We start from the raw sequence: 13,721 nt of genomic DNA, 5'->3' as shown, positions 1-13,721 counted from the left end.
CATAGGACCTTAGTTTAAAATTTGCTTTAAAAATATTTCATTAGTGAGTTGGTGAAGATTATAAAATCACATCTCTAAAAATCCTTGCATAGATTTTTAGATGCACAATCGTCTTTAGCCTTAAATGCTTGGATCTTCAGACATGTAGTTTTTTATATAAATCCCTCAAAAGACCACCTTTATCTAAAATACACATTTTAATTTTAATTACAATAGTAAAAAAGAACTTGCTTCCAAAGTCTTCCTGTCCTTCTCTTTCTCCCTTCACCCCCGGCTCCCCTGGTTGAAGAGAGCCCTGAATGGGACAACAGCCCTTTCCTTCCAGATAGGTAGACAGAGTTTCTCTTTCTTTACTTCTGACTATCTGATGAACTAGTTTTACGAGAACCCTCCAGCAAAATCAGTACCTAGTAAGATATCAAATTCTTTGTTATGCCTAAAATCTTTGGAAACATATTTTTTAAAGTTGCTGAAATTTCATAAACATGTCTATTGTTATGGAGATCACACAGGGTAAATAAATTAGTGTTCCCTTTTTCTAAAAGCAATGAACCTTGTTATGAACACACTAAACCTCTGTGACTGATTAATTTAAAATAATATCTTTGTTTCAGTGAGTTAAATATGTAGTAATCTGGAAAGATTACTTTATGAAGACTTAAGAGTACATTTAAAATATAAAATCATCTTAGAAATACTGATTAAGAAAATGTAAAACAGAGAAGAGCTGCTTACTACAAAGTTTTTGCAAATAAATCTCTGACAAACTTCAGGGCATATCAAAAAACCTGCGACTGACATTTTTTATTCCCAAGTTTAGTGCTTTTAATTAGGTACGTTCTGCATGTCCAGTCTTCACCACCTGGCATGCAGTGGAAAACATGCCCCGTTTTCTTTCGAAAGAAATTGCAGAAGAGTATTTTTTTCAAATGTCATTTGCTTCGTTTGGGATCAGGGATTTGGCTGGAAGGGAGTGAGCAGGGAGAGGGAGGGAAGAGAGGAGGGAGACAGTGGGGAGAGGACAGGGCCTGGGCAGAGGGGGACGGGGCCTGGGATGGAGCAGGACTGGAGCCTGGGTGGGGCCACAGACAGAAGAGGTGGGCTGGCGGCAGCTTCACCCACCACCCATGAGAGCAGATAAGAGCGGATCGGCTCCCGCACACCCAGTGCGCGTTGCAGTGTCCTTAGGCAGGAGCCGTATTCACAGAACCGAATGCGCCGGTGCTGCGCATTCTGCATGAGGAAGAGGGTATGGGGGTCTCTGCGGGGAACTGACTCTCCGCTGCTGTGAGTTGGGCCGGGTGGCTCAGTATCCTTTGATGCTGCCGCCGTGAGGCAAGCCCAGGCTGCTGCTGGGCATAGGGGCACCAGTTTAATATTACTGCATAGGGCCCCATAAATCCTAAGGACAGCCCTGCTGGGTTGTGTTCCCTGCAATCCCCGAGTCAACTGTATCACTAGCAGTTAAAGGACACAAGAACGCACGTGTATGCTGTATACAGAAGCAGAGGCACCCTCAGAATTCCATCTTATTAACAATGACTCTCATCAGATTGAAGCCAGCTGCATACCAATTTTTCCTCTATTTTTCAAGAAGCAAATTATACTGACAAACAGCTATTAAGTTATTATTTGGATAATGTAATGATTTTTGTGTTCTAATAATATGCAATACCTCTGGTTCCAGGCACTGGCGCTGCTATCCAGTATCCCAAGTGCGGAGCAACATACGTCCATACTAAATGGTCATTTGCATTCTTCACCATTCCCAGCCCACGATTTACCCAGGCACCTGAAAAAGAAGGCAGCCATTAAACATATCACGGCACATAGTTTTGTTTTATATATGGTTCTACCACTGAAAAAGGCATTACATAAAGCAAGTCATCAGAAAAGTATGGAAAATCAAAAAGGAACCATTTAAAATCAAGCTCTTCTGGGACTTTCATCTTATATACTAAACCCTGTCGACACACAAACTTGTATGACTTAACTAAATCTTTTTCTACACCCGATTTAGATATTTCAGTGTAATTCTATGAGTGGACAGTTATTTTCGAAGAAGAATAACTAAAGTCAATCTAGTGGTTTGTTAAATGACTTTAGCCAGTTTTATTCCAAAATAATAATAAATAATAATAATAATAAAAAAGAGTCCACACACAGACTTGCACCAAAATAATTTTAATTCATACCTTCTGCTACTTTAGTGCAAGGCTTAAATTTATTAAGGGTGGGTAACTTAAGCACAACTAATAGAATTTCCAGCATTAGTTATTAGTGTACAATGGACAAGCAATGATAATCCATTAAGACTGCAACGGGATCAACAATACCTGCCTTGAACATTTTTTTTTCTGTTTAAATTGTCTAAGGCTGAAACAGCTCAATTAGCCCAAGGAAGACTTATTGTTAGGCCACAGATCCCACACCATCTGCCTTGCAGTGCAAAACAACAGGTTTTGGGTCATGTCAAGCTTCTGCAAGGTAGGATACTGCACTTGCATACTGTGAAGAGCTTGCACAGAAGTTTGCTTAAAAAACCTTGAGGCCTTGGTCTCCCTGCCACTAACCCCACCACTGGGATGGTGGCCTATTCACAGTAGGTGGAGCGCCTGTTGCATTTGGGGCTTGCACCAGCCAGGAGGCTGTGAGCCCTAGGCTGTGAATTGCTAGGAGGCGCAGGCTAAAGAGTGCTTGTTATTGTGCCCCGCCCAAAAGGGCCTGGGCTGTAGACTGTTAATTGCTGCCTGCCCAGCCAGGAGTCTAAGCTAACTTCCAATTCCCTGTGATTTGACTATTCGAGGGAGTAAGTCAGTGTGGCCTCCCTCCAAGCCTAACAGCGAAGCATGGCCACAGACCCACTACAGAGAACCATTTTACAAGGTACAAAATGGTGAAGTAAGGTAACAGATGAGAAGACAGCACAATTCGTCCCACTCCAGGCCATCCAGTCATTTGTAAGGTGCGGGGGCTGTGTATAATGTGAAGGAAAGAAGAGGGTAACAATCGATATACAAAAAGAAAAGGAGTACTTGTGGCACCTTAGAGACTAACCAATTTATTAGAGCATAAGCTTTCGTGAGCTACAGGAGGAAGTGAGCTGTAGCTCACGAAAGCTTATGCTCTAATAAATTGGTTAGTCTCTAAGGTGCCACAAGTACTCCTTTTCTTTTTGCGAATACAGACTAACACGGCTGTTACTCTGAAACCAATCGATATACAAAGCCATATGTTTAGTAAAAAGGAAATTATTCCATGTTTTAGAGGTAGTTTTATGAGAAGTACAACCTAGATTCTCATGAGACTTAATCTCTGTAAAAGTCCTACCTGGAGTGAGAATAAAAATATCTATGCAAAGTAACAAAGATTTGTAATCATCTTTAAAATTAGAGAGTTAGCATTCTTTAATTTTTTTACTTTCCACTCCATAGGAAACAGCATGTACTAAGAAAAATGTAGGGGTATTTATTTATAATTTAATTGTCCTTTAGTACCCTTTAAACAGAGTGATGTAATTTTCAGTTATCTTATAACAAGTCTGAAAAATCAGTTTAACTACATGTTGAGAACAAGACTACTTTAAATATTATTGATGCAAATACTTCAGTAAGAGTCAAGAAAAGGTTTAGCTCTATATGAATTAGAATAGTATCCATGGTAGCTGGGATACAATTACATAGGCTTATATTTCAGGCATAAGCTAATTGCCAGTGAGAGTCAGGACCACCTGCCAATATAGTATTGCAAGATGAGCTGCATTATGGAGGTTTCTGCCTTCCTCTAGTGCATCTGAGCGGGTCAACAAGATCACTGGTCTATTTCAATTTAGTTGTTACTGTAAATATTTGACAGGAGATATTATATGTCAGATTACAGCAAAAGAAAAACTCTAATTTAATTCTATTATTTCTCCTATATAACTTTTACTTTCTTAACTGTTTGCAATAATCATAAAATAATAATAGTAATAAAACAGACTAAAGCTATGTCTGTCCCAGTATTAACATTTAATTTCAAGTGAACGTTAGGGGTATGACTCTGGAGCATAATATATTCAAATAATTCTTAATTTTGAATGTCAGTGAAACCATCAGCCAAGACACCGTCATCATGCTTAAATTTACATCAGTTTTAAAAAGTCTATCTTGTCCCAAATACTTATGGAATTGTGAAAATAAAGATCAACATGTGATCGATCCTTAAAACTACTCTTTGATATAACTCATTTACATACATATGGTTCATGGCTGAATTCATCAAAGCAGGGATATACTTTTGAAAAAACAAAAATGCAAGTTAAAACATTTACAACCAGGAAAATCCTGCTAAAATATCTATGACCCTACTTGAAAAAAAAACCAAACCAAAACCAACAGGTTTTAGTGGTATATATTATTCAACACATGCACTCAGATTCAAACTACTCCACATCACACTAATACTACATATTGCAGTGTATGATATACAGCATTAAAGTGGGATTCCAAAGTATATAGCAGACATACCAGTTTTCATATCAAATGTCCATGCAGGTATAGCATCTCCTGATTTTACCCTACTTGTCGGTAGAAGAGGCAGCGTAATATGAATTGGACCAGTCACTTTCAATTCTTTCCCAGCTGAAAGGAGGTTTACACATATTGCAGCAAGAGGGGTCAATTCAATGCTTTTAAAACCTAATCAACAGAAGGAATAATTTGTCCATAAGTAATACACACTCAAGAACATTATTTACTATTTTTTTTAAAATGGGTTTTCATTTGTAACTGAAGGCAAGCCATCATGAGAATGTATGGTCTGTACCACGAGATGTCAATATAACTTGAGAAAACTCAAGTCTCAAGCATTTCACCTCTTCAATGAATACTTTTTAATAATTGGTACACAGCAATTCCTATTTAAGGCCTGTAAAAGATAAATATAACTTTTAAACAAAGCTGGTTCGACAATATTCACAGAATTCAATATTAAGCAAATTTGGCTTTTGGGGAGCGATACCTGATAGCAAGTACTTTAAATCTCAGATACCAGACTAGCTATTCTATGTTGAATATTGCAGACCAAGTCAAATGATTTGTGAATCCACGCATATTAAGGGGTGTTCTGTTACAGATTAATCAAACTGAAGCTCCAGTATTCATGATATATTTGCATGTCTTTTCCAGCATTTAATTAGCTCTGTTAATAAAATTTACTGAAAGGATTAATTTGTTAATTTAGAAGTTTCTGTAGCGTTAATCATGAGGTACAGTCCTTATGGCTTGTCAAAATATTCAAAGGAACCACTGTGTTTGTACTGCTTTATTGTGTGGGCTGTAACTTTGTTTCCCTTCATTCTTCTTGCACTAAACTTGCAATAACTGATACTATGTGATACAAATACTTCAGGATCCAGAGTGTGACAGTTTGCTCAAGAAAGACAAACAGAATTATTAAGTAGCAGAATGATATTAGAGCTTTGCACACTGTTAGAAACTAGTTGCGAGACAACTGTCAGTGTATCAGATATCAGCCTCTACCGGCTATAAAATACAGTCCTGAAGGAACAGGCTCTATGAATAATTTAAAAAGACACCAGACAGAATTTAAGAGAAGAACACCGCTTATCTCTGATGCTTCAAGTTCAAAAGTTGTATTATAAACAATTTTTTTAAATCTTCAAATGTCCACACACAAATAGGATACTGGTATTTGTGAGAATTTTGATTAAATATAAATTAAACTAGAATATGAAACTCAGATAATTTGGCTAGAAGCCACGGCAAGGACATCATCCAATTCACATTAATGAAACCATAAAACTGCAGTGAATTTTTAAGAGCCTTGTTGTACCGTGGGCATTGGGAAGAAAAGAAAAAAACATTTAAGTAGGATGGAATAAAGGGTACAGCATGGTGATCTCTTGGATACCAACATAACTATGTGGATTAGAAAGTAAGCGTGAATCAATATGAGGAATGCAGTCAGTGGCTTATTTCAGAGTGCATTAAAAAGGTGTAGCACTACAGATGTACAACGTATTACCACGGCTACTACCACCACCACCACCAGAGGTGAAAGCAAGCCTGCCCAGTCCAGCGTACCAGCAAGAGCCGGTACACAGCCGACTCTACTGGCAGGGTGCAGCTTCCCCAGGCTGGCAATTTAAAAGGGCCCTGGGCAGCAGCAGCCAGAGCCCCAGGCACTTTAAATTGGCACCAGAACGCCGTTGCCAGAGCCCCTGGCCCTCTAAATCGCTGCCAGAGCCCTGGGGCTCCTGGGGATTCAAACTCCCTGCCCCTTCCGGTTGAGGCCACACCCCTTCTGATTAAGGACCCCGCCCCTGCGTACCGGTTAAGTCTTTTAAGATACTTCCCCCCCCCGACTACTACCAACCCATGAAACAACTTAGACCTGTTTCAAAATGTATTTTTACTCACTGAAACAGATGTGGAGAACATACTTTATTTCTTCAATTGCTCTCCATATATTTAAAGTGCCTGTTTGGTATCACCAGGCTTACATGGATTAACTGCAAGTAAATCAATAATGCTGCATGGATTAACTGTCTGCAAGTCAAATGATAGTTTCTGTGTTATCCTTATGTGGGTGGGTGTGGCAAAGTGCCCACGCTGACTAGGTAATAGAATTAAAGTGAAAAATATAGGCAGATCCTCCACTGGTATAAATTGATGAAGCTCCATTGACTTCAATAGCCCTAACCCACTTTACACTACTTGAGGATCTCGCCATAGAATTGTGAATGCATTCTGGAAAGTTGTGAACACCTTCAACTCTCAATAAAATCAATGGGAGCTGAAAGTGTTCTGCACATTGCAGGATCAGACCCTACTTTGGTTGCACTGAGGGGTTATATAGTACGTGTGGAACCCCCCAGAGAAGGAAATCAGCATATGGCCCTCTGTACCACTATTTATGCCTGTGGAAAAGAGGTGTTCATTATGTTCTTGAATGAGATGTAAAGTGATGTAAATTACTCATCTACAATTATAACATGTATTGGTTCAATCCAGCTCTCGTGAAAGTCAAAAGGAGTTTTGCTATTGCATGAAATGGGCACAGCATCAGGCCCTCGTGACTACAGGGGAAATGTATATTTACATAAGTACATACATACTTGTATTATGTTTTTAAAGTGCAGATTCTAACAAATTTAATATACCTGATTTATTTAGAAGAATTCCTGTTGTATAAAGAAAATTGTCCACTTTCAAAAACTGCTGTGGCACTGTCAAATAGGCTGTCACGTTTGTAATATGGTGGCTTATAGGAAGTTTTATTAAAATTTTGGGAAACTGAACACTTGGTTGAGATTTGGCATCTGGAAAAAAAGAGTAACATTTCAAATTAGCAATAATTCAATCTGAATTAATGCTTTCTATGGCCAAACAGCCCAGAAATCCTTTGTGCAAAACACTGCTTCAAACCCCTACTCTCGAGTGTTTGCAATTGTCTAGATTTAGGCCAGTACTTGCCGCTAGCATATATACAACAGTATCTGAAAACAGAATAATTTCTTCTTGCTCCCATCCCTAATCCTTGGATTCTCTAAACACTCTCTGCTACAGCAAATGTTCTCCAGCTTCAATCTTTCCTGAGGCAGATACATTTCAAATAACTATCTTGGGTAACCATATTGAAGACTACCAGAGCCTTTCAATGCAGTGGAATAATGCACATGCACGCCAGTGCAATGAGCTCCTCTGAGATTTCTGGTGTTTTTAATAGCGCTGGTTCTTCACAGGACATGTCTTCAATCCATTAATCTCCCCCCTCCTCCTCCTCCCACCCCTACATGTACAGAGTGCAAAATCAGCAGCTTTCTATTCAGACTCCCTTGTGATTTGAGATGAGAAGGTCAGAAATAAATAATAAATACAGGGATAATAACCTAATGTCTACATGGCTGTAAATAACACTCACATCCGTGGAAGGCTGGAAGATTTGGAAGGAGCTTCGCTTGCTACATTATAGAATCTGAGGGCCAGCTCTTCAGCTGGTGTAAATCAGCATAGCCCCAATTCAGTGGAGCTGTGTCAATTTACACCAGTTTGGAATTTGGCCATAAGTAATAGGTCTATTTATTTTTAGTGGAAACCGGTGCCGGAAGCCATTGCTTTGCTAACTAAAAGCTGGCTATTTGTGCACAAGGTGGAAAAACATTCATGAATAACCCCTTAAGTGCACAGAAAACAACACCATCATTTGGGAGGTCACTGACTTCTCCCCACAGAATTTGTTGGCAAAAAACAGTTGTATTCATTAGTTAAGGCACATAGTTTTCCATATAAAAAGCATTTACATCCTATCCCATGTAGTGCTGTACTTACCAGACAGTTTTCCAGTGATTAGAACTGTATCTTCAAACAACCATATATTAGCTTGGCTTTGTGGGAACAGAGAAAGTGTTACAGATGAGTATACTGTGGAAAGACAGACATTAAGAATATCTGATTACATGTGTAAAAGTTTCAAAGAAAGTTGTGGTCAAACATATGGTTCCAAAGACAGGGAAACAAATGGGGAAAAAGAAAGAAGGTATGGGAAGACCGAAGGACTAAGCGGTCCCACTAGTCCAGGGATGAATCATACTAGTTAGGCAGTGTGGACTACCAGTGTTCATGGTGTACATGTTCTGTGGATTAAACGATAGCTGGAATTCTTGGACAGCCCATCCTCTTTTAAAAAAAACAAACAACAACAACAAAAAACAGGCACTTTAAAAACACACCCTAATAGAATTATTAAAAAAAAAATGTGATAGTTAAAAGCAGGCCATTCATGATGAAACACTGCTGAAAACATAACTAAACTGACAGATGGAAGAGTTCAGAGCAGTAGCTCTGAGCCACGATCACATTTCAGCCTCTCAGTACCCCATAATCCTAACACTTTCTAACATTCCTAGCTGGCCTTTCACTCACTCTGCTATGACCATGAAAAATACACATGTATGTGTACATATATTACATGTATGTATGTATACATATATGTATATGCACATGCGTTCACTTTCTTCAAATCATACCCCCACTGCAGTATAATCTCTCAGCATGGACAGATATTTTTAACTGTTGTTGAAATTATTTTTATTTCAGTTTTAAAAATCCATGTTATAATTTTATCAAGTCTAAAGGGTCATTTACCTTTAATATCTGGCGTTCAATCATGACCGACTTTGACTGCATTCAGTCATGTACAGCTCATTACAATTAGGTGGATTACCCAAGGAAGAAAGAAGCTTCAATTGAACACAGTGTAATAATAGGACTTTAAAGGGTTTACTTACTTGGCATTCTCCCAGTCTTCCAAGGCAATGGTGTTAACATGTAGCCCTCTTTGTAAGATGCAATAGTTAAACTTAGACCTAACTTGTAGGGAACTTTTATCAACACTACTCCATTGTTTCCAGTGAGGGTGGAATTTGTCTTTGTGTAGTTAACAAACACTTCTACAATTGCTTGGGGTAGGTACTGATGACTGATGATGTCATTTACTTGAACTTTCAGCATAAACACAGATCCTATGAAAAAAAGGGGGAAAAAAATGAGATAGGTCATAACCCATAATGACTAAGCATAATATTTAACTAAGCAACAATATTTGTCATACTTTAAATTACCAGGCTGACGACAGACAAAAGTAACCATATTCTGTGGTTTACTCGTTGTCAATTTTGCATATTTCTCTTTTTCTCACATCCCAAATTTTAGCATTCAAAATGCATTTGTCCAACAAGAATAATGTGATTGTTCAACACTAGCATCAGTGCAAAATTATGCTGATGGAATGCTTAGGGGATATTTTCTTTAAGGTACTTTTTAGTCCTTTTCTCTAGGTTTTCTTCTACCATCTTGCAAAGCCAGCTTTGTAGAAGTGATGTCATAGCTCAAAACTGTAACCTACCAAGAGGAAAAAAAGATAATGCTATTGGGACACAACATACTGAGATATGAAACTCTGAAGCAACAGATACTGCAGTTCCAAACCCAAAATAAATGATAGCTCCACCGGGGCCCAGATTCTCCTGTACTTTGTATGAAAGAAGTATCATATTACAGTGTGCTGTGCATTTCCAATAGAATCTCAGCAACTCAGAACATTATTTATCCTATGGGATAGATTTAGAGTTGTCTGAGATAATTTAGGAATATTATGTGTTGACTTGTTTATCAGGATGTTTATTGTATGAAAATGCAGGTTTGGTTTGATAGGAGGTAGGAAAAACAAGCAGGTTCCTGATAAGACACCTCCAGCTAAATGCTTCAAAGCCCTCGTCTACACTACGGGATTAGGTCGAATTTAGCCACGTTAGGTCGATTTTAAAATGAATGCGTCTACACAACCAACCCCGTTCCGTCGATCTAAAGGGCTCTTAAAATCAACTTCTGTACTCCTCCCTGGCGAGGGAAGTAGCGCTAAAATTGACCTTGCTGGGTCGAATTTGGGATAGCCTCCAGAAGCTATCCCAGAGTGCGCCATTGTGACTGCTTTGGGCATCATTTTGAACTTCAATGCACTAGCCAGGTACACAGGAAAAGCCCTGGGAAATTTTGAATTTCATTTCCTGTTTGGTCAGCGTGGCGAGCGCAGCAGCACAGGTGACCATACAGTCCCCCCAGAATCGCAAACGAGCTCCAGCATGGACTGAAAGGGAGACATTGGATCTGATTGCTGTATGGGGAGAAGAATCTGTGCAGGCTGAATTCCGATCAAAAAGAAGAAATGCTAATATATATGCCAAAATCGCACAGGGCATGGTGGAGAAAGGCTACAACAGGGACACACAGCAGTGTCACGTGAAAGTTACGGAGCTCATGCAAGCCTACCAAAAGACAAAGGAGGCCAATGGTCGCTCTGGGTCAGAGCCCCATACATACTACCTCACCGCTGTTGGTGGACACCTGCAAGGGGGGAGTCTCACGCAACAGGGAGGAGGATTTTGTGGAGGAGGAGGAGGAGAATGCACAGCAGGCAAGCAGTGAATCTGTTCTCCCTGGCAACCAGGACCTTATCATCCTGGAGCCAATACCCTCCCAAGGCCGGTTCCCGGACCCTGAAGCCAGAGAAAGGCACCTCTAGTGAGTGCATATTTGTAACTATAGTACAGGGTTTAAAAGCAATAGTGTTTAATGTTTGATGTGCCCGGAAGAATTGGGACGCATTCGCGGCCAGTACAGCTACCAGAAAAGTCTGTTAACGTATCTGGGGATGGAGCGGAAATCCTCCAGGGACATCTCCATGAAGCTCTCCTGGAAGTGCTCTGAAAGCCTTTGCAGAAGGTTTCTGGGAGGGCTGCCTTATTTCTTCCTCCATGGTAGGACACTTTCCCACGCCAAGCCAGTAGCAAGTAGTCTGGAATCACTGCAGCACAAAGCATGGCAGCAAATGGTCCTGGGTTTTGGTCGCATTCAGTCTATATCTTTCTGTTTTAGCCTCAGGAAAGTGATATCATTCATGGTCACCTGGTTGAAATAGGGGACTTTTTGTAAGGGAACAGTAAAAGGACCCCGTTCATGCTGGGTTGTTTGCACTTGGCTAAAAGGGATCATCCTGGAGAATAGCCAAGCAGTGAGGGGAGGGGTGAAGGAATCACCCTGGAGAATAGCCACGCGGTGAGATGGGAGGAGGTGTGTGCTGCACATCCACCCGAAAACGGCAGCCCCTCCTTTTAAATGTGAAACCCAACTGGCATTGCTTGCTATGGGAAAGGATGGTGCTGCAGTTTGAAACCATTCCCACATGTTATGAAGGTGTAGGAAGCCAACCCCACACCAAAAGGCTTACCATGGCTGCCCGGAAACAAAGTTCTGTTGCCCAGCCGTTTGTGATGTGTCACCATACCGGCAGGCGCTCAATATAAAAGGCAAAATGCAACCTTGTACCTAAAGCACATGTGCTGTCTGCTATGAATTGCTTAATTCACTGTGAAAGAGCCTCCCTTTTGTTCTCATAAATGTATCATCTTAAATTTTACTCTTTTTATCCCCCCCTGCAGGTGCAAATGTTTCTATGCTCCCCCTATCATCTCCATCTCTGAGGTTATCGCAGATTAGAAGGCAAAAAACAATGCACTCACGCTGATATGTTTTCTGAGCTCATGCACTGACAGGGCACAGCTTAATGCATGGAGGCATTCAGTGGCAGAGGCCAGGAAAGCATTAACTGAGCGCGAAGAGCAGAGGCGATGCTGAGGCTAATGGGGGAGCAAACGGACATGATGAAGTGTCTGCTGGAGCTGCAGGAAAGCCAACAAGAGCACAGACCCCCGCTGCATCCATTGTATAACCGCCTGCCTTCCTCCCCAAGTTCCATATCCTCCTCACCAGACGCCCAAGAACGCACGGAGGGGAAGGGTCCGGGGACCCAGCTACTCCAGAGCATGGCCCAAGCAACAGAAGGCTGTCATTCAAACAGTTTTGTTTTGTAGTGTGGCTACAAAAAGCAATGTGGCCTTGTCCTTCCCTCCTCCCGCACCCCACCCCACCCAGGCTACCTTGTCAATTATCTCACTTTTTAAAAAAAATTAATAAAGAAAGAATGCATGGTTTCAAAACAATAGTTACTTTATTTCCTTTGCCAGCTGTGATCAAAGGGGGGAGGGTGGTCAGCCTACAGGGAATTAAAATCAACAAAGGGGGCAGGTTTGCCGCAAGGAGAAACACACACAGCTGTCACAATGTAGCCTAGCCAGTCATGAAACTGGTTTTCAAAGCCTCTCTGATGCGCAGCGCGCCTAGCTGTGCTTTTCTAATCACCCTGGTGTCTGGCTGCTCAAAATCGACTGCCAGGCAATTTGCCTCAACTTCCCATCCCACCATAAATGTCTCCCCCTTACTCTCACAGATATTGTGGAGCACAAAGCAAGCAGCAATAACAATGGAAATGTTGGTTGCGCGGAGCTCTAACCTAGTCCGCAAACAGCACCAGCGAGTTTTTAAACATCCAAAGGCACATTCTACCATCATTCTGCACTTGCTCAGCCTATGGTTGAACTGCTCCTTACTTCTGTCCAGGCTGCCTGTGTACGGCTTCATAAGCCATGGGATCAAGGGGTAGGCTGGGTCCCCAAGGATAACTATTGGCATTTCAACATCCCCAACGATAATTTTCTGGTCTGGGAAGTAACTCCCTTCTTGCAACTGCTCGAACAGCCCGGAGTTTCTAAAGATGCGAGCATCATGCACCTTTCCCGGCCATCCCACGTCGACGTCAGTGAAACGTCCCTTGTGATCCACCAGTGCTTGCAGCACCATTGAGAAGTACCCCTTGCAGTTTATGTACTGGTTGGCAAGGTGGTCCAGTCCCAAGATAGGGATATGCGTTCCGTCTATCGCCCCACCACAGTTTGGGAACCCCACTGCAGCAAAGCCATCACTATGATCTGCACATTTCCCAGAGTCACTACCCTTGATAACATAATGTCAGTGATTGAATTGGCTACTTGGATCACAGCAGTCCCCACAGTAGACTTGCCCACTCCAAATTGATTCCCGACTGACCAGTAGCTGTCTGGTGTTGCAAGCTTCCACAGGGCTATCGCCACTTGCTTCTCCACTGTCAGGGCAGCTCTCATCTTGGTATTCCTGCACTTCAGGACGGGGGAAAGCAACTCACAAAGTTCAAGGAAAGTGGCTTTACGCATGCGGAAGTTTCACAGCCACTGTGAATCATCCCATACCTGCAACACTATGCGGTCCCACCACTCTGTGCTTGTC

General features: G+C 41.3%; 1 protein-coding gene across 1 annotated transcript in view; it reads right to left on the bottom strand.

Moving 5' to 3' along the window:
* FAM171B (family with sequence similarity 171 member B) overlaps positions 1–13,721 on the bottom strand; it is a 74,457-nt gene that overhangs the window by 12,951 nt on the left and 47,785 nt on the right. The window contains exons 2-6 of the mRNA XM_073306110.1: positions 9,293–9,526; positions 8,334–8,426; positions 7,166–7,324; positions 4,509–4,679; positions 1,676–1,792 (exon numbers count right to left, since the gene is read on the bottom strand). Of these exons, the coding sequence (XP_073162211.1) occupies positions 1,676–1,792; positions 4,509–4,679; positions 7,166–7,324; positions 8,334–8,426; positions 9,293–9,526 (774 nt within the window). The remainder of the gene's footprint in view (positions 1–1,675; positions 1,793–4,508; positions 4,680–7,165; positions 7,325–8,333; positions 8,427–9,292; positions 9,527–13,721) is intronic.

Source organism: Lepidochelys kempii, chromosome 11, assembly GCF_965140265.1.
Source record: "Lepidochelys kempii isolate rLepKem1 chromosome 11, rLepKem1.hap2, whole genome shotgun sequence".
NCBI lineage: Eukaryota > Metazoa > Chordata > Testudines > Cheloniidae > Lepidochelys > Lepidochelys kempii.
Note: the sequence above shows the minus strand (reverse complement) of the source record. Positions and strands in the feature narration are given on the sequence as shown.